The sequence below is a fragment of the Mixophyes fleayi genome, chromosome 9 (genome assembly GCF_038048845.1).
Source record: "Mixophyes fleayi isolate aMixFle1 chromosome 9, aMixFle1.hap1, whole genome shotgun sequence".
Lineage (NCBI taxonomy): Eukaryota > Metazoa > Chordata > Amphibia > Anura > Limnodynastidae > Mixophyes > Mixophyes fleayi.
Genome location: NC_134410.1, coordinates 93,340,909 through 93,363,632, shown reverse-complemented (window position 1 = coordinate 93,363,632; position 22,724 = coordinate 93,340,909). Strand labels below are relative to the sequence as shown.

General features: G+C 41.0%; 1 protein-coding gene across 3 annotated transcripts in view; it reads left to right on the top strand.

Moving 5' to 3' along the window:
• Window positions 1–22,724, top strand: part of F8 (coagulation factor VIII) — a 515,303-nt gene that overhangs the window by 297,038 nt on the left and 195,541 nt on the right. For all 3 annotated transcript variants that reach the window (XM_075184684.1, XM_075184685.1, XM_075184683.1), the window contains one exon: window positions 21,999–22,205. In XM_075184684.1, coding sequence (XP_075040785.1) covers window positions 21,999–22,205 — 207 coding nt within the window. The remainder of the gene's footprint in view (window positions 1–21,998; window positions 22,206–22,724) is intronic.

The following is a 22,724-nucleotide window of genomic DNA, read 5'->3' as shown; positions in this document are numbered from 1 at the left end:
CATTAAAATTTAGAGGCTCCAAGAGGGGTGTCTGGTGCTACTGGTGCCAGTGCGGCCCACCCCTTGTCATCGATAAAGGCCAATGCCGTGGTCTCAAGTGGACTGAGGTCAGAAGGAACTGAAGGACCACCACCCTTTGCATGAGCCTGCTTGCAGTGATCCCTCAACTTGTAATTTATGCGATGCTTAAAGTCTTGCCACCTGAGAGAAACGATCCAAGAAATGAATGTTTAAAATAAAAACAATTAATATTATTATTATTACTATTATCGTAGATTTGTAAGCCGCCACAGTGCTCTGCAGCGCCGCACAGTCGAAAAAACAGTACATACATAAAACAGGGACATACAAGGTAGACAAAATAAATGCAGACATGAAAACAAAGGGTATGAAGGACCCTGCTCATTAGCGAGCTTGCATTCTAAGTGGAAGAGGGCATAGCTGAAACAAGTGGAGGAAATGTGTTTCAGAGTGGAGATTAGGATAGTTGTGAGAGTCTATTAGTGTGAATAGTTGGGGAATGCCAGATAGCAGGAGGATGCAATAGTCAAGACGGGAGATGATGAGAGAATGGATAGGAATTTTGGTAGCATGTTGAGTAAGAAAAGGGTGTATGCTGGCAATGTTTTTAAGGTGGAGTTGACAGTACTGGGAGAGAGTCTGGATGTGAGGAATAAAGAAAAGGTCAAGTATGACACCAAGGCAGCGGGTTTGGGAGACTGAGGAATTTGTGGTGTTATTGCCAGTGAGGGAGATTTGAGGGCATGTGGTGACTCTGGCAGGAGGAAGGATAATAAGCTCTGTTTTGGACATGTTGATCTTTAGGTAGCGTTGGGACATCCATGTGCAGATGGCAGAGGTCTTCACCTTTATCAGTGCCTTTCCCATAGAGCTTTATATGCTCACCGGTACTCAGATGCCCCCAGGACTTATCTCCAGATGTAGTTTGAGTTTGTGATACAAAACCGTAGCGGCAGCGTAGGAGGCAGCAAATGGTCAGACGAAAGCCAAGATCAGGGGTCACTAGCAAGCAGGATAATCAGGAAACACGCCAAAGGTCGGGGTCACGAGCAATATAGCGGGGTCCCAGGCACAAGCAAAACGAATCAGGGTCACAGGCAAAGAGGCAAAATCCAAGGTACAGGCAGGGGTCATACACAGCAAAGACAATCCAAAAGGTATTCACCAACAGCACAGGAGCAGGTAGCAGGCAGTAAACTGGCAGTAAACTCTCACCTGCATCCCGGTCATCATAGCGAAGGCCGGGATGCAGGTGAGAGGGTACCGCCGCGGCTCGAAACAACAGAAGGCAAGAAGTCAGTGAAAGAAATATACAGTCGTGGCCAAATTTTTGAGAATGACACAAATATTGTTTTTCACAAAGTTTGCTGCTTCAGTGTTTTTAGACCTTTTTGTCTGATTTTACTATGGTATACTGAAGTAAAATTACAAGCATTTCATATGTGTCAAAGGCTTTTATTGACAATTACATTAAGTTTATACAAAGAGTCCATATTTGCAGTGTTGGCCCTTGTTGTTGAAGACCTCTGCAATTCGCCCTGGCTTGCTGTCAATCAAATTCTGGGCCACATGCTGACTGATGGCCGCCATTCTTGCCTAATCAATGCTTGGAATTTGTCAGAATTTGTGGGTTTTTGTTTGTCCACCTGAGGATTGACCACAAGTTCTCAATGTGATTAAGGTTTGGGGAGTTTCCTGGCCATGGAACCAAGATTTCGATGTTTTGATCCTCGAGCCACTTAGTTATCACTTTGCCTTATGGCAAAGTGCTCCATCATGCCGGAAAAAAGCATCGTTCATCACCAAACTGTTCTTGGATGGTTGGGAGAAGTTGCCCTTGGAGGATGGTTTGGTACCATTCTTTATTCATGTCTGGGTTCTTAGGCAAAATTGTGATTTAGCCCACTCCCTTGGCTGAGAAGCAACCCCAAGTAGATTTGGATATCATCAGTGTAGAGGTGGTATTGGAGGCAGAATGAACGAATTAGTGCCTAAGAGAAGAGGTGTGCAATGAAAAAAGTAAAGGGCCAAGAACAGAGCCTTGTGGAACCCCAACAGATAGTGGGAGTGGATGGGAGGATGTACCAGAGGTAGAAATACTAAAGTAGCGTTTCGATAGGTAGGAAGTGAACCAGGAAAGAACTGTGTCACAAAGGCCAAAGGAGTGAAGGGTATGTAGGACAAGAGGGTGATCAACAGTATCAAAAGCAGCAGAGAGGTCCAGGAAAATGAGTATGTCGAAATTACCATTAGATTTTGCAGTAAGTAGATCATTGGTCACTTTTGTGAGAGCAGTTTCAGTGGAATGTTGGGGGCGGAAGCCTGATTGCAGAGAGTCGAGAATGGAATGAGAGGAGAGAAAGTGAGAAAGGTGTTTGCACACTAATCGCTCAAGTAGTTTGGAGGCAAAGGGGAGAAGAGAAATAGGACGGTAGTTGGAGAGAGTGGCTGGAGTGAGAGATGGTTTCTTTAGAATAGGGGAGATGAGTGCATGTTTAAAGGAGGATGGGATAGAAATGTGCCAGTGGAGAGATACAGGTTGAAGAGGTGAGTTAGAGTTGGGCATGCAGTGGAGGAGAGGGAGCTTAGTAGATGGGAGGGATTAGGGTCGAGTTGACAGGTTGTAGGGTGAGATGATAAGAAGAGTGCAAAGACTTCTTCAGTGACTGAACAGAATGAATTAAGGGTGAATTGTGGAGTGTAGGGAAAGGTGGGTAGAGTGAGTGGAATTTGTAATGAGGAAATATGTTGAATGGTGTAAATTTTGTCTTAAATAGGTGGTAATATCAAGGGCAATGAGGGAGGAGGAGGTGCAGGTGGACAGAGAAGTGAGTTGAAGTGGCAAAGCGGCGAGGTGGGTTAGAATACTCGGTGGATATTAGAGATTTGATGAATGTTTGTTTGGCAATTGAAAAGGCAGTGCTGTAAGATGAAAGGATGAATTTATAGTGTAGGAAATCAGCATAGGAATGAGATTTCCTCCAGTGGCGCGCTGCAGTGCGGGAGCACTTTTGCAGGTAGCGGGTCTGTTTGTTGTGCCATGGCTGGGGTTTGGATCGTCGGAAACTATTTGTAGTAGCTGGAGCTGCATTGGCTAGGGCTGATGTGAGTGTTTTCCTATAGAAAGAGGCAGGTTGATTAGGACAGGACAATGCAATCATTGAAGGAAATAGTTGTTTTAGTGAAAATGAAAGTGGATTGGTTTAAGAGAACTTAGGTTTCATTGTGTGAGTGTTTATTTGAGTGCAGGGGGAAGGGCATGAGATAAGGTGAGGCTGAAGGAAAGGAGGTTGTGGTCGTAGAGATTGAAGGCTAAATTGGAGAAACTAGAGATGGAGCAGTAGCAGGAGAAGAGAAGGTCAAGGGAGTGCCCATCACAGTGGGTGGAAGATGAGGTCCATTGTGCGAGACCAAAGGTGGAAGTAAGTGAAAGAAGTTTAGTGGCAGAAGAGACAGTGGGATTATCAATGGGAATGTTGAAATCACCTAGTATGAGCATAAACAGGTCAAAGGATAGGAAATAAGTGAGCCAGGCCGCAAAGTTGTCAAGGAATTGGGAAACTGGACCTGGGAGGCAATAAATGACAGCAACATGAAGGTGGAGAGGATAAAATAGATTGATAGGGTTAATACATTCAATACATTCCAACAATGTTTAAAACCAATTAACAATATCTCTTAATTAGTGGACCACAATGCAAAGATATCCTTTTTTTATCTCAGTCACTGTGCGTCTTATATGTGCTATGGCATTAACTGGCTTCGTTATTTCATCACAAATTCTATGTTTGGACTGTGCTGAGAGCTGGCGACTGGTGGAGGGGAGCCTCTCCACCACCAGCTGAACAAGGATTTTTTGCTGGGTAACATTTGCTAGTCTCAGCTTAGTCACTGCAGTCATAAATATAAACCATAAAGCATTAAGTAGTCACTCTTCTTACATCTCATTTAAAGTGTCAAACATACGGCCTGGTACATACCAGTAATTCCAATGTTGATTTTCAAACGCTTTTTAAAGTGTTTGGTTGTAAGTTTGGTGTTTAATCTAAAATACACAAAGCATTCATTAGTCACTATCCTTACATCCCATGTGAAGTGTCAAACATAGGGACTGGTAAATCAGCTACAAAAATTTGATTTCACAAAATGGTAGAGCTAAATGACTGATTCCCTGTTTTATAACGGATGCAGGTGGGTTCTCCTCTGCAAGCTGAGGTTGGACTGGTTAAGTTTTTTCACACCCCTAAATGCCTGGATACCTGTCAGGCGCCGTCCCCGCTGATCCCCTGTCAGTTAGGGACGGACACCTGCTTTCCGGGCAATAGTGCTCTGTTGCTTGGCAACAGACGCGCTGCGGCTTCCGCTTCTGGGGCCTGTCGGGCGCATGCGCCCTGCTCCGTCGGGACACTACTTATCCCTCCTGAGTGCCGCCTCCTGGCTCCTCCAATCACCACCTACCCTGTCTTATTTAAACCTGGCTCTGGCGCCATTAGGGTGCCAGAGCAACAAGTTCCTTACCTAGTGTTCCTGGTTCTTCCTGCTCCTTTTCCCTGATTGTGCTCCCAGCGTTCCTGCTCTCTCGTTTTGACCCAGCTTGGCGACCATTCCTTCTTCTGCGTGACCCATATTGTTCCTGCGACCTCGGCTTGTTGACTATTCCTCTGGATTCTCCCTGGTACCTTGCATTCCCGATTGGCTTGACCCGGACCGTCTGACCCTTCTACACTACACCGGCAACTGGCTAGTAGGACCGCAACCTGTGTGCCCTGTGCAGCGAAATCCAAACCTCCTTGCAGGGGTCCCTGGCGAATACAAGGGGTACGTTAGAGTCCGCACCTGCTAGTTCAGTAGTGCTAATACCAGTTAGTGTTCTGCTCATTGTAGTCCTCAGTAGGCCTACGGCCTGACAATACGCCAGAGTAGTTATTTTAATTGACAGGTGAGTCAGCCATTTAAAAATTGGTATTGAAGTCTTCACGAGTGATGTGCAGACACCTACGTGTACTAAGAACCAATAGGGGCGCAGGACGTTGAAAAATCTTGCAAACATGTGGTCTGCCGCGTTCGCTCATGCCGAGCTGTGGGTCCTGACAGCAATACTTGATCGTTGCTTTCGACTCGCAGCTCGGTATATCAATAAGGGGCAAAAGCTCAGTCTGCAGAAAGCTGCGTTTAGAACTCAGAATATGCTGCTCCATTGTGCACCTGCAGAGGCGATGAAGCACATTGAGGAGGAGACAGCCCGAGCTATTCGCAGAACAGAGGGCTAAGATTGATGGGTTTAATTTAAATTTAATTAATCACACTCTGTCATACTTACAAATTATTTAACCGTTCTCTGAACCTTTAAAAAACAAGATGGCTTTTAATAAAATTCATTGGTCAAGGTCATAGTGATGTATGTGATTAACTATGTGATCAATATAAACCTCCTAGGTCAAGTCCATATAAATGGGGTGTAAATGTAAGTTTATTTGGCCAATGATGGTCCATGTGTGAAAAAGGATATTTCACATTGCAAGCTAACATGGTCTGGATGTCTCTATGTATGTATGTATGAGAAATAATATTTTAAATTAAATGAATGGGTCATATTGATTGCAACAGAACGCCTCCAAATCCACTGCTGCAACGAGGAGGAAGCCCTGGAGGAGGGCCAGGAGGAGGAGGCACAGGAGGAGGGGGCATAGGAGGAGGAGGTCCAGGAAGTAGAAGAGCAGGAGGAGGCCTAGGAGGAGGAAGCCCAGGAACTAGAGGGCCTGGAGGCCCAAATGTTTTCAGGATCCCCATTACTTTTTTGCACACCGCAAATCCAACAGGCAGAAGAGGAGCCTTAGGAGCTAGTTGCAGAAAGTAAGTATTGTGATTTTGTAATGTAGTCAACTTTTAATTTTTTGTTTAGCCAGCGTAAAAGTGTTGTCCTCTGAAACAGTTTTGATAAAAATGTTATACACCTAGTCACAGTTTAGAATTCCCGAGGTGTCTGACATTGTGAGCATAATAAATTGTGTTGAAAGATAAACTCCCACCACACACAATACATATCTACATGTGCTTCTAAAAATAATATACCTCAGAATGCTACTGTGTACAGCATAATATGAACCTTTGGCCCGAATTTGACTTAATACACCACTTGTGAACTCTACTGAGCTTGCACAATGTGTGAACAAAGTAAACCCATAGAGCTAGCATATGGTTAATCTATGTAGTAAGAGTGCAATTTTAACGATTTTTATTTCCTTTCTTACAGCTGACAATGAAGTGATGGCGCAGCGTCAGAGGCACAATCAGCCATCACCCATGAGCCTTCATGCAGTTCCTCTGCCACAAGTTATCTTGAGGCAATTGAAAAAAGAAAAAAAAATACAAAAAAAGTTAAAAAAGAGAAAAAAATTAGATATTTATTAAAATTATTAAGAGAAAATTATTAATTTGTTCAGATTGTTTTAAAGTTAAATAAAAAAGTTTAGCTATTAGTTAAAAAAAAATTGTGTGTTTGATTAATGTAAATAACATTTGTATTAAGGTTGTATAACCATTATAATGTGTGCCCCCCTCTCCCTCCCAGGGATACCCGTTCCCGTGTTTATAACGCTAGGACTCTTCACACACCTCTGGGTGGTGGGTATGAGGTAATAGCAATTTAATTAATGTCAAAAAGCATTTTGTCCCTAGTGCACTAGAGGCCCCAGGATAGCCAGGTTGCTGTTTGGGCATGCTGGCATTTGTAGCACTACAAGCAACAAAATACCCATGGCTGCATGGGCATGCTGAGACTTTTGGGATCACAAGTGCAGCATGCTCTGGAGGTCCGCTGGTGCCTATGGGTCAACATAGTAACATGAAGAAAAATCCACAAGGGTAAACAGATTTAAATATAAATTACATACACCACTATATGACCCTCATTGCACACCTACATCAGCAAGAGTATTTCATCTAACATCCCTATATTCTTTGCTAAATAACAAACAAGGGTAGACAATGATAAACTAGCTCCTAAGAGCTCCACTGTAATGTTTCTATCCTTCCCATTCACATGCATAGCGTATGATATCGTACGTAGCCCTGAAAACTACCTCGCAGAAGCATGAATTATGAAGACAGATGGAGGGGAACGTTACACCATCGTGAATGTTACATAAATGCTGTTACTACTGAAATCATCAAGGGAGTATATAACGGTCCGTGTCTTTTTGGCTTCGAGAGTATGTAGAGTCAAGTTACGTGCATTTTACACCGAATGAAGGTTTCGCTCAGTATGCCATATTGACTCAGGCCCACCAACATTAATTTTAAAAAACAAAACAAAAAAGAATATGTTATGAAGTCTACTAATATAACGTGGATGTTATTGAGTCAAACATAGATGTTTATGGTTCTTTTTTCCCTTCCACTATGTTGCTGAAGATGCAGATACAGTGGAAAAGAGGAGGACCTAGCGGAGCTGACCCATGATGTGGAAGAGTCTCAGATGGAAGAGGAAGCAGGGGGAAGTGGGCAGCCTTCACACCTCCAGGATTTTTTACAATAAAACCAAGCCCTAGAAGGCACCAATTGGGCCATAAACAACCCTAACCCATATCCATCACACTTTCCAAAATATTGACATTACCCTGACCCATCTCACTGACCTTATTGTACAATATCCCACCACCAACCCTCCTGCCACAATAACACGTTTCCCCTCCTGTCACAATACCACATATTTCCCCTCCTGCCCCTATGACACATGCTACCACTCCTTGCTCTATGACACAGGTTTCCTCTCCTTCACCTTTAGCACATTACCTCACTCCTGACCCTTTGCCAGATTTCTCACCCCGGCCCCTATGCACCAATTTTTCCCTTGATATCCTCCCAAACTTTACCTTTCTCATCCTCCCCAGGTTTACCCTTCTTACCATCTCAAAGATTACCCTCACTATGCTTCCCCAAGTTTACCCCATAGCCCTACTGCCTTCTGCTGCCTCAATGCTATCTCTACCCACTGCCATCTCCAGCCCTACTGCCCTGTGTTGCCCCACCTCCATCTGCTGCTCCACTGTCCTATGCTGCCCCATTGCCCTATTTTGCCCCATGCCCTCTACTGCCCAAATGTTCTATTTTGCATCACCGCCCTCTGCTGCACTGACTACCTCTGCTACCCCACTGCCCTCTGCTTCTTCCTCACTGTTGCCAACCACATCACGGTTAACCGGAAGTCAGGTGGAGTCAAAACCAACGTCCAATGTCGACTCAAGGGGCAAGCAGACCTGGGGGTAAATGTATGAACCTCCGGATTATTAAACTCCGGCGAGTTCAGCATCTTCAGCGCTTAAATTTAAAGCGACGCTGCCTTGTAAAGGGAAGTCTCCCTTTACAAGGCAGCGCCGTTTTTAAATTTAAGCGCTGAAGACGCTGAACTCGCCGGAGTTGAAGAATCCGGAGGTTCATACATTTACCCCCTGGAGAAAATGAAAACTTTTTTAAAAAAAATAATGTATTTGTATGTGGTTTGTATTTTCTAATTTAGATGTTTGCAGTAATACACAATTTAGAACTAAAAACATGGTTTCCTGTGTTTTTGTCCATTTACTTTAAGCATTACATTTGAAGCGTAGTGCAAAAAGGTACTTACATGTAAAGTATTATGAAATCCCATATTCTTTATAGTCGGATTAGTCTTGGGAATCCTATAAAGAGGAACTAGAAAGAATTTTTTTTAAATATTAGTAATGAGTAACTAAACATATAACTTTTAAACAGGGAGATCGTTTAACATGATACGGTGCTATTGTAAATGGTACAATATTCGACAATTGATTGCAGAAGTACACATAATGCAAAGAGTGTGAATATTAGGCCAATGTGGAAGACCTACCATTTATGAGTGCAGTATATCCCAATGTATTTAGTACAATAAATGGTTACTTGTAAATAATGTGATAGTATATAATTGCCATACATCACCATGTGGCTTTGTACCAAGGAAGTGCCTCTGTTGCAATGTACGCCACATGCCTTGCAGAGTTGGTAGTCTCCTTGTACATTATATAGCATTGACATACTTACAAGTAGTAGATCTATTAATGCTCATCTCCACGTTTCTTTACAAAAATCCTGAAAAATCTAAACGTAAGCATGATATGAAATAGAAGAAACATGGCAATTCTCAAAAAATCCCAAAATACATTCTAAATGGAAAAAAAATACAAGCTAGGCATACATAGTAAATAACATAGACAAAATGTTTAAAATTTTTTAAACCTCAACCACAATGCACATATATATATATAAGCATGTAACAACCATACAAAATGCACATAACATTTAAAAACACTCAAGCATTGGTAATGTAAAACATCATGTGTTAAAAATGTAAAACAATGTATGAAATTAATTTGAAAAGCAGAGATAATTTCAGCATTCGCACACGTATATGTAGCTTGTAAAATATAAATGAAGGTACCTACCTCTTTGGTATATAATAATCCTCTAAGCCTCAGCAAACACCACTATAAATAATCCTTCTGACTAAATGGCACCATAGTCATCTATAAACACAGTAGTAAGCGCTTTCTTTGGTAGTGAAATAGGTTGCTGCTTCCTTAAAAAACGTAGTATAATAGACAATAGAAGAGGAAGCGCAGGACAAATAGTGTAGATGTTATAAAAGAAAACAAAAAAACAACAACACTGGACTAGTATGCAAAAGTAATGTTTACAGCTCTTTCAGGAAAAAATGCAGGGAGGCGAAAGACCACTGTGGGCAGATAAAAACTTACCCTAATGCTATCCCTAGATGTCAGAGTGGTCCGCTTGTGAAGACAGGCTGTAGATTCCAATGTGGCTGTAAACTCCAATGGTGGACCGCAAACCGAAAGTGGATGGATTGCAGTTTGAGAAAAAAGAAAGAAGATGAGGGGGAGTATTGCAATGGTATAATCCTATGCGTTTCATACGCTGAACGGACTTTTTCAAGGACCATAGTCATCTCCCTCTGGCAGTTTTGTTGTATAAGGAGATGAGTGTGTGCAGGTGAATAATCCATTCTCTCTGTAGATGGTGAATTTGTGAATGCTGTGTTTGGTCATCACTATCATCCGTGAGTTAGACTAGACCACAAGCATGTGTGAAACTTACGTCCGAAATACAGCATACGTCTGCTGGGGAATGCTTTTTACTGTACATATCCTAAATGCATCTGCCCTTCCCCATCCTATTCCATCCCTGAAATCGTAAGCCGTCATAAGTGTTCTTTGCGCTCAAAGGTGAATTTGGCGCTGCTCCATTCTGTGGCATTTGACCCGGTTCTGGGCATGCGCAGAGCAATTGTGCGCATTATACACAAAAATTTGCCAGTTACACTCCTTAATGAATCAGGTCCACAAAACCTATGAAATATATTGGCACAGCAGTGTACATAAAGTGTGGAATATCACTAACAGCTCGGATGACAGTCTGTCTCTTCAATGTGACATCATCGGATGCTGCCGGGTACTTCAGCTGCCGCAATTGAGAAAAGTCTGCTTTTCAAGCTGCTTTTTTTTCCAGTGATCAGCGATGCGGTCTTCGCTGTAATCCTCCCGGGGTAAGTAGTGTCGTGACTTACAGCCTCGTAAAAGCGAGTACCACCGCTGGAGTATACCTAATAGATATTTTGGATGATTATTATTATTATTAATATTATTATTATGTTTCATTCTCATGTACATCCTTCATATGGTTTACATGTCTATGGATCTTTGTAACGTATACGTGGAAATATGCTTGGCTATTTGAGCATCGATTGGTTATTATTAGTATTCATTTTTATTATAACATTTTTATTATGTATTTATATAGGTATGTTAGTTGTCCACATTGTATTAAAATTTTAATTCGGCATATGTTTTCAGGGAGACACTGATTGATATTCTCATTATGTTTGTTAATTAACTAATTAACATATATTTACATTTTTTTTGCTATATTTTCCTCTAAGGAGAGTCAATTGGCCTGAGTCATTAAGGAGAGCAAAGTATAAGAAAGGATTAACTTTGCATCTGGGCAAAACCATGTTGCATTGGAGGGGTTGGTAAATTTAAAATATGATGGCAGATTTATAGTTCGGGTAGGGCATGTCCTAGATCAACTTTAAATTTCAGTTTAAAAATAAAGCTATCAAGTATTTGTGTGCTACATGAAAAAACAGCCAGTATTTAACTTATGTGGAAAATAATAAACTAATTTGCACCCCTTGCATTATAACATGGTTTGTCCCAAAGAACATTTACTTCTTTTTTTACCTTACTTTCCTTAATGACTCAGGCCCAATATCTGTAACCGATAATGATAATGATAAAAATAAAAATATCAATATAAATAAGGTACCTTAATTCATATGGTCCAATTATATGGTTTCATTATATGAATGTATGTTGTGTAGAGGTGTATATGTCTACGTTGCTTCTTGTTGTTTATTTGTCTACTGGTAGATCTATGTTATTTATCTGGTAATTATTACTGTGATGCATCATTAAATCTCGGTAGCAGCGATTGCGATCAGTTTAGTTATTTTGACAGATTAGATATCTACTCTGTTTACAAGGATCATAATAGCAACAGGTGTGTTAAACTTTATTCACATAATTAGTGACTGAACAAGCGCAATGGAGATCAACTTATGATTTGCCGACCGGGACCATGTAATTGCTGGTCCGATATATAACCGGTGCCTTGAATGAAAGGAGATTTTGTTTGCGTCTGAAGAAACCGCCTCTGACTAAAGTCGGTGGAGAAACTTGTCAGGTGATGGTGTTGTTCAATCATTGGAATTTTGCCCATACAAATCCCAGGATTTGGCAACTATCGATGAGATTTCAGAAGGTCGCCATCAAGTATTGAACTGTCACATGGACCATTTTCTTTAATATAAATAAATAATAGCTTTCCGGATATCACAGCTTACATTAAGAAGGATAAGTACTCTGTCTGCTTTGAAATTTTTCTGTATTATCGCATGTGTGCTGTGATTTGTTCCCATACACTGAAGGGTTCTTTCTACAGCACATAATACTTCATGGATCAGTAATGGAGATTTAGAAAATTATCTATTCATGCTTCATCTGGTGACACAGTTCTGATTTTCCAATTGAGAGGGTTGTGAACTTTTTCTCTTTATGAGATTTTATTTTAGAGACTACTATATATGTGTAATATTTTCTGTTTTTGGACACCTTATTTGTGGTATACTGTGATCTCTATGCATTGTGATCAATGAGGCAATTAACTTTTTAAACGTTCTATGCAGCAAGTTTTATTGTTTTACTATTATTTTTATAAATTTGTATTTATCTGGGGACAGCGCTTTGTCTCTCTTTTTCTCTGCTGGGATTTTAAAAGCTTGATCCAAAACTTGCGAGCTCCAAAATTTTACCAGAAATTATTTTGTGTCGCATTTTCAGATTCGAATTTGGAGTGAGAAACTGAGACTGACTCGGTTCAACTCAGTACGCCAGAATTCGGTTCTGTCTGATTTTTCTGAACCTTAACCGGACATCTTTATGGGGGATCCCTCTCTGTAGGTCCCCATGCAAGCACGATAGTTACTTCAAACTCACTTTCACAGAAGCCAACAGATAAAAAATGCTGCACTGTGTAATGGCAACTTTCTGAATCTATCATTACAAGGCATTCTGTGGGTTCAAATTAAATAATTTAGCCACAATTTACAACAGAGTGATTAGATGGATGAGAATTTTTTGCAGTGGTAGCCATGAGGCGATGGAAGGAAATAGAAGAACTTAGAGACAAAACAACATTGTTTTGAATTGAAATAGCCTCTCAATGACGTGGCAAATATAGTTTTGTACTTTGCCTGTTCAGCCATCTTGATCTACCAATACTCTTTCTTAAGATCCACAGTGGAAATATATTAGGCAGACAAAAGGCAGTCAAGCAATTGGTACTGCAAGGAAATTCATGTAGAAATTAGTGTTTCCATCAGGCCTCAGTACATGGACAATTAGCCTACACTATTCAATCTTAGAATCTTTAATGATCCCTAATTTTAACATGTTCTCATTGGCTTCATTGTTCACCTGGTACCTTTTCCTGTTGCAGAGTTTGTGATGTCTTTGACAAACCATGACCCCTGCAGGGGCAAACGCAGGATTCAAGGAGGGGGGTTTCTGCGCCACGATACAAGTGGGCCTGTCCAGTATGTGTAGGGGCGTGGCTACAAACACACACCGTGTCCAACACACAGATATGTAAACTGTCCCATACACAGACAAGCACAGACACACACAAACACACAGGATCAAACACACAAACATGTAAGCTGTCACATACACACACAGATATGTAAGCTGTCACATACACACACATACATAAACACACAGGATTAAACACACAGATATGTAAGCTGACACATACATACATACATAAGCACACAGATATGTAAGCTGTCACATACACATACATACATACATACATAAACACACACATACATAAACACACAGATATGTAAGCTGTCACATACATACATACATACACACATACACATACATAAACACACAGATATGTAAGCTGTCACATACATACATAAACACACACATACATAAACACACAGATATGTAGGCTGTCACATACATACACACATACACATACATAAACACACAGATATGTAAGCTGTCACATACATACAAAAACACACACATACATAAAAACACAGATATGTAAGCTGTCACATACACACACACACATACATAAACACAGATTTGTAAGCTGTCTCATACACACACACACATACATAAACACACAGATTTGTAAGCTGTCACATACACATACACATACACATACATAAACACACAGATATGTAAGCTGACACATACACATACACATACATAAACACACAGATATGTAAGCTGTCACATACATACATAAACACACACATACATAAACACACAGATATGTAGGCTGTCACATACATACACACATATACATACATAAACACACAGATATGTAAGCTGTCACATACATACAAAAACACACACATACATAAAAACACAGATATGTAAGCTGTCACATACACACACACATACATAAACACAGATATGTAAGCTGTCACATACACACATACATAAACACACAGATATGTAAGCTGTCACATACATACATAAACACACACATACATAAACACACAGATATGTAAGCTGTCACATACATACATAAACACACACATACATAAACACACAGATATGTAGGCTGTCACATACCTACACACATACATAAACACACAGATATGTAAGCTGTCACATACATACAAAAACACACACATACATAAAAACACAGATATGTAAGCTGTCACATACACACACACATACATAAACACAGATATGTAAGCTGTCACATACACACACACACACACAAATACATAAACACACAGATTTGTAAGCTGTCACATACATACACATACACATACATAAACACACAGATATGTAAGCTGTCACATACATACATAAACACACACATACATAAACACACAGATATGTAGGCTGTCACATACATACACACATACACATACATAAACACACAGATATGTAAGCTGTCACATACATAAACACACACATACATAAACACACAGATATGTAAGCTGTCACATACACAAACACACACATACATAAACACACAGATATGTAAGCTGTCACATACACATACACACATACACATACATAAACACACAGATATGTAAGCTGTCACATACACATACATACACACATACACATACATAAACACACAGATATGTAAGCTGTCACATACAGAAACACACACATACATAAACACACAGATATGTAAGCTGACATATACACTGACACACACAGACACTCACACACACATTCTTACCTTCTTCTGCTGCTGCCTCCTGTATAACACCATGCTGGCTGTGTGGGAGGAAGGGGCGGGGCCAATCTGCCGGCAGAGAGCTGTGCTCACACAGCAGGGGACTGACTGGGAGATGATTACAAGCTACAAGCAGTAGTGGCTGGTCCCGGGAGAGGGGTCAGCCACTGTAAGCATAGGACACCCCAGGTAGGAGAGGGGTTTCTGGGGACTAGGAAACCCCCCTGGGTGCGCCCCTGCCCTGGTGGTATATCAATGTTATGCATTACAAGGTTGGTTCTTCCTGCAGTGTTAGAAGAAACACCTTTTCTAACGCTCCGGTCCCGCAAACGGGTACCTGTCTCATTACCCTGCATCTCATTAATCTGGAAACTGCCATGTTTCAGCGTCAGACACCATTCATTCAGCTATTATGAGATCTGCACAGGGGCAAGTCTAGTGCAATTCAGGGCTTCCTCCCTGTTTTCATTGGCTAAGCATTATTAGAGCACTATTTAAACCTCCTGGATTCACCTGTCTGATGCCTGTTCTTCAAGCTCACTTCCTGCAGCCTGTGGTTCTGGTTCCTGATCTCCTTACGGTTTGTGTGTATTCCAGCCTGCTCTCAGTTCGTGGCCTGTGTTGAAGTATCACTGCTCCAGTACCTTTCTTACTATCTCCAGTGTACTTCATCATGACAGCTCCGGTTCTCTTATCGCTACCACTCAGAGCCGCTACTACTCCTGTGATTCATCAGCTGTTACCCCGAGTTACCTCCACTACTCCAGTCTGCTCTCAGCCTGTGGCCGTGTTGAACTATCGCTGCTCCAGTACCTCTATTACCATCTCCAGAGTACTTCATCGTGTCAGCCTTTGTTCTCTCACTGCTGCTACCCAGAGCTGCTACAACGTCTGTGACTCATCAGCTGTTACCCCGAGTTACCTCCACTACTCCAGTTTGCTCTCAGCCTGTGGCCGTATTGAACTACCGCTGCTCCAGTACCTCTATTACCATCTCCAGAGTACTTTATCGTGACAGCCTCTGTTCTCTCACTGCCGCCTCCCAGAGCCGCTACTACGTATATGACTCATTAGCTATTTTCATGAGTTACCTCCACTACTCCAGTCTGCTCTCAGCCTGTGGCCGTATTGAACTACCACTGCTCCAGTACCTCTATTACCATCTCCAGAGTACTTCATCGTGACAGCCTCTGTTCTCTCACTGCCGCCTCCCAGAGCCGCTACTACGTCTATGACTCATTAGCTGTTGTCATGAGTTACCTCCACTACTCCAGTCTGCTCTCAGCCTGTGGCCGTATTGAACTACCACTGCTCCAGTACCTCTATTACCATCTCCAGAGTACTTCATCGTGACAGCCTCTGTTCTCTCACTGCCGCCTCCCAGAGCCGCTACTACGTCTGTGACTCATCAACTGTTGTCCTGAGTTACTTCGCTTCTTCAGTTTGCTCTCAGCTCATGCCCAGTGTTGAACTACCGCTGTTCCAGTACCTCTACTATCTACTTCTGAGTACACCATTGTGACAGCTCCTGTTCTCTCATTGTTACTCTGCAGAGCACCTATTCCTCTAGTGACTCATCGGCTGCTGACCACCTCTTTCTATACCACTTACCTGTGGGTTCTATCGTTTCTTCTTGCTTCACCTGGCTCCTCCACATCGTTCTGCTGTTCACTTACTCGCGGGACCGCGACCTGCAGGTTTGGTGCCGCTAAGACCATACCTCCTTGCGGGGGTTCCTGGTGATAACCACCTATCTGTTAGACTCCACACCCGTGGGTGGGCCTAGCTATGTTCAGCAGAGCCTAGGGATCTATTTCCAGTAAGCCAACCGTGACTCCTTTACTGAGTCACCTAAAAACTGCTTTTGGTCCTGGGAAAGGGAGTGCTAGTGAGGCATTTGGTATTGTGTCAGTTGGCTTCCCATAAACTTAGATCTAAATATATCACCTTACAGCTGGCTGTACAAATACATGCCCTTGCTCTTTCCATACCGTTAAAAGTTTAACATGATATTTGTTTACTTTTTTAGGTGTGAGCAATTTCATAATTTCCTTACTCTATTTTGAATAAGACCCTGCAAAAGACCCTGTCATATGGCCAACAATTTGCTCTCTTGCTTGGGTAGTAGTAGCAATTAATCATCTGAAGCAAATATATGGGACAGAGCATTCCAACTGACATTTCAACATAACATTTTCCAGCAGTTCGTCAGCATATAAGTTTGGGTAGCTGTAAATCTACTCTACCAACCACTTGCTGTTGGGTGGCTGGACTTTTCCTCTACCAACCACTTGCTGTAACCATTCTTAAAGCACACAATACACATTCAGAAACACAACCAACATTTTTGCATGCAAAACTGAACACAACCTAGAACAAGTTATGTAAGCTTGAGCTTGTTATGGCTACCGTCTACTATCATGAGCTTGTAGAACAGGATGTAGAGGTCTTCACCTATAGCAGCCGCCTTTCCCATAGAGATTGTTTATCTCACAGGTACTCAGATGCCCCCAGGTCTTACACTCAGCTTAGTAGAAGTTTATAAATGTAGCGCAGCCTGGAATAGCAGGAGATAACAAGCGAAGCGATCAGGAATAGGCCGTGGTCTAGGTTCAGAAGCAGGAAACATGGTGAGGTACAGGCAAAAGGTCAGGGCTGGCAGCAATGAAAGGGAGTCCAGGTAACAAAACAGAGGTCAGGACAACAAGCAGGCAATCCAAAATTCACGAGTTTCTGTGTCATACACAGAAAATCAATCAAAGTATAGATTGTAAGCTTGCGAGCAGGGTTCTCTTACCTCTCTGTTTGTATTTATTACCCAGTATTGTTTTATTAATGTTTGCTCCCAATTGTAAAGCGCTACGGAATTTGCTGGCACTATATAAATAATTGATGATGATGATGAAAGTATTCAGCAAAACAAACAGGAGCAGACAAGCTAACAAGACGCTATAACCGGCAGGGAGGCTAAGCCTTCCCTGCCTTAAATAGTCATGCTGTCCAATGAGGATGCAGGATAATAACCTGCACTAATTAGCCTTAGGAGGCTGTATCCACTTTAGATGAACTGCGCGAGCGCCCGGCTGTTTGACAGCTTGCCGGACGTGGCGGCAGAGAAGGGGAAAGCATCCTGGTGGAAGTTATATCCCGGTCGTCATGGAGACGGTCGGGATGCAGACATGCCGGAGCAGTGAGTCGCTGTTTCCCCGTGACAGAGCTACTTTGGACTGCAATTCTATTGAGAAGTAGAATGGAGTAGAACTATGTAGCAAATACGACATCTATGGGCCCTATTGTAATCCCGCCCCTTCCATTGTTAATAGTTCCTCAGTCTCACATCATTTAATAGTGACTCCATGCTGTAGCAGCACCAAATAAATGGCAGGTGCCAGGAACTTCCAGTACAGTTTCAGACATTCTGAGGACCAAGAACACTGCTGGATGTGATCTAAAAAACTGATACATCACTGTCCAAATGAAAGAAAGTAATCTGGCCTGATGTTTCCAAGGAGGCAGAATAAAAAGTCAATGCAATCAGTGGGATGTAATTTTAAATCGGATACTTGCGGTTGTTCCTCCAATCTGTAACAGTGGTTCCATGTGATAAAAGTAGAATAGTGGTCAAGGCGCTGCTGTACCACTGTAGATAGAGATGTCTCCCTGAAGCTGGTAGGCATGCGTTCCAACCTGGAACGCACTCCGGAAGTGTCGGTCCCTGAAGTGACGTATGAAAGCCCAGCACTTTTCGTCACATGACGTAACTTTCTCAAGGCTTGTGTTTAGTGAGATGGTCTCTGGCTGTACACATATATAGTGTTCATAATCGGCTGTGATTGGTTAAGTAAACTTCATCAGTCAATCGTTGAGGGAATGTGGATAATGTCCTCCGTTATTGATATTTTGATTTATGTATCTCCATTCGTGCCTAATATCACCAGAGTGATGGACAGTCATAAAGTACAATAAACATAATTTACAAGACAATGAAATTTTTAATTTAAGAATGGAACTCTGGTAAACAATAAACATATATGATTGAATCTTTATCAGAAGTTAATGATGCATTAGTGTTATATGTACAATGTGATCACTATTTAAATATAATAGATAGGGTTGTTTTAATCTATTCATACCAATAATATATTCATGCAATGAGGAAAATTTAAGGGTGACATTGTGCATCTCTAAGTTGCACTAGTATAGTTTGATAATCAAAATTGTTACTATATTATTGAAAGCAAGGATTATTGTTGCAACTGCAGGTATTAAATTCATTCAGATCAATGGTTTAATAGATGTATTTTAGTTAAAGATCTGCTCATTAGATTTGATGCAATATATAATGAAAAGCTAGTGGAATACCCAATGCAGGAGTCATATTGTGTTAATAAGGCATGAATGGTCCATTGTGTTTGAATAAAATTATGATATGACAATTAAAGTCATGGTAGCAGAAACATTAAGATGTTGTAGTGTCAGGATCAATGGGATATAGCTGGCACCCAACTGTCTTAGTTAGGGAGATCAACTCTACAGACCACGCACTATACAGGACTTAATATTCTCCAGTGTTTACACATTGGATACGAGTCAAGCCCGGCTTGCTTCCAAGTTCGGTATGGATTTCGGCATATACCGGATGGTATGCCTGTAGGGTGCAGTTCCAACCTTATATTTCGTCAGTGGGGTGTCATAGGCAACTACAGACATCAAATTCTATATTCATGCCTTCTGGGGATGGTGTCCTGAGTTCAAATATCTATCTGTGTTACTCCTTATTGATTTGTTTGGAGAAATCACCACCTAGCCAGTTTATACGGACCTTGGTGATGGCTGTAAATTTTAATAATGATGGATCACTGTTGTGTTTGAATTTAAAATGATTGGAGACACTGTGTGATTCTAGGCCTTTTTTGATATTTCTTATGTGCTCCGCTATTCTAATGTTCAAGGGTCTTATTGTATGTCCTACATAATGAGCCAGACATGGACATTTTGAAAGGTAAATTACATCTTTTGTGTCACATGTTAGCAGGTCTCTGATTTGATATGTTTGTTGTGTGCTTACCGAGTGATTGGTTTAGTTTGGTTTCGTGCTCCTGTTCTCACATGTTCTGCCACAACTGTAGAAACCCACCGGTTCCTCAGAAGATGTAAGAGATGTCTGTTTAGGTACTTTGGGAATGTAGTGATTCTGGACAACTTTTTTCTTATGGTCTGGAGCTTTGCGGAATATGATGTCTGGTTTTGGTGGAAAAAGATGACGGAGATCAGTATCTTGTAGTAATATATTCCAATGGGTGTTAATTCCCTTTTTCATTTTATTTGAGCTAGTGTTGTAATTGGTAATGAAATAGACTTTATTGTCTAGTTTACGACTGGATTGTTTATCCTTAATTGTGAGAAGGTCCGATCTGTCTCTTTCTGATGCTCTAGTTTATGATGATTCAACAATATCAGCTGGATATTTTTTGGTTAAGAATTGTTTTTGGAGTTTTTGTCCTTGCTCTTCAAAATGAGTTAACTGTGAGCAGTTTCTCCGTAACCTAGTGAACTGACCATATGGCATATTGTGCAGCCATTGTGGGTGGTGATTGCTGGATGCTAAAATGTAACTGTTAACATTGATGGGTTTCAGATATGTTTTGGTAGGAATGTGGTTGTTCTGTATGAAAATATCAAGACCTAGAAATTCCACTGATTCTTTGCTGTATTTTGTTGTGAAATGAAGATTGTAAGGATTGTTATTGAGGTAGTGATTGAATTCAATGAGGGAAGATTCATCTCTTTTCCATATTATAATGACATCAACAATGTATCTTTGCCATAGGACCAGGTTTGCCCCCACTTCATCATTGGACCAGATGTATTCGTCCTCCCACCTGCTCATGAATAGATTGGCATAGCTGGGGGAAAACCTGGTACCCATAGCAGTCACTCTTGTTTTTAGTTAGTAAGTGTAATTGAACCAGAAGTAATTGTGTGTCAATATAAATCTTATACTGTCCAAAATGAATATTATCTGTTGTGGTTGAAGTGAAGAGTCTTTTGTCATGTAGTATTCGATGCTGTGTAGTCCTTGTTCGTGGTCTATTACCGTGAATAGTGAGGTGACATCACTGATGATTAACCAAAGGTCCTCTCTCCATTCTATATTTTGGAGAATGTTGAGAATATGTGATTTATCTCTCAAGTAGAATTTATGGTATTTTACATATTTCTGCAGAAAATAATCGATATACTGGGAAAGGTTGGACGTAATTGAGTTGATGCCTGATATTATTGGTCTTCCAGGAGGATGAGTGGCATTTTTATGGACCTTAGGTAGATAATAAAAAACTGGTATAGTAGGGTGTGTTAGGTACATGATATCATACTCTTGTTTAAGTAAGATCCCTTGTTCTAGACCTCCTTTGAGGAGATTGTTGAGTGATTGTTGGTATTGTGGGGTGGGGTCAGATGTCAACATGGTATATGTAGTGGCATCTTGCAAGATATTATTGGCTTCTTTGATGTAGTCGATTTTGCCGAGTAGTACGATCCCACCCCCTTTGTCTGCAGGTTTAATGATGATGTCTTGATTATTGTGGAAATCCTTGAGTGCTCCTCTCTCTGATGTAGTCAAATTGATTTGTGTTGGTTTTAGTGTTGTGTTTAATTGACCATTGTTCATGACCATTCTTTCGAATGTTTGGATCATTGGACCTTTAAGGTGAGTGGGATTGAAGGTAGATGGCGGTTTGAATGTACTATGTTTGTAGGAAGTGATGTCTCTGGATGTACTGTTGAGACTAGCTGTATCAGGTGCTTGTTTAAAAAAATATTTTTTGAGAGTGAGCTTCCTGGTAAAATTGTGAAGGTCAAGGTACATTTCTAATTTGTTTAATGTGTTGGATGGAGCAAATTTGAACACTTTATGTAATAATACTACGTGTGATGTGATCCCATAAGATTTCAGGCATGGGACATTAATATATACTAAATGAAATAAACATGAACCTAAGATATTGATTAGGTTATATACATTTTAAAGGACTAAATTACAAAAATGTAAGTGATAGTGACTGTCATGTCTTCTGTCTTAACCATGCTTTGTTTTCTCCTAGCTATAAATGGTGTTGTGGATTCTCTGCACCTCAGCATTTGTCAGAATGAAGTCAGCGTATGGCATGTTTTAAATCTAGGACTGAACACAGAACTGTTATCAATTTACTTCGGAGGCAACACATTTATGGTGGACTCAAGTTATCAAGAAACTCTGACTCTTTTCCTGGAGAATGGGAAGACTGTTATTATGGTCATGGAGAAAACAGGTCAGTTATTTTATTTTTCATTTATTTGACAAATGGTATTTGTTAAAAGATTTTTAAATTAACCATTGTGGTAAATGTGAAGACTCGGGGGATTAGAGCCTAAACTCACACGAGGTTCCCTGGGACTTCTGGGTCAAGTCATGCAGACAGGAGACAGGGAAAGATACAACAATATCTTTATTAGAGAGGTGTTTGCTACAAGTTCTCTAAATCAGCAAAAAGAGAAAACATACAAAATATAAACCAGGCTAACAGGTCCCAATAAACACTAGTTTACCCCTAGACTTCCCAGAACTTTTCCACACTGTCTGTGAGTAATGCCCATACAATTCAGATGTGATTTGATGAAGTATTAAGAATCTAATATTCAACAGAGCCAGCAAGTCTGCAAGTCCCAGAAAAGTTTGTAGACCAATAATCAGAAAACTCCCAGGTAAAATCCTCAATAATGTGGCAGCAGCCGCAATTCCAATGCCAGAAGCTTTTTAAAACAAAAGTGACCCTCAAGCCTCTCCTGCA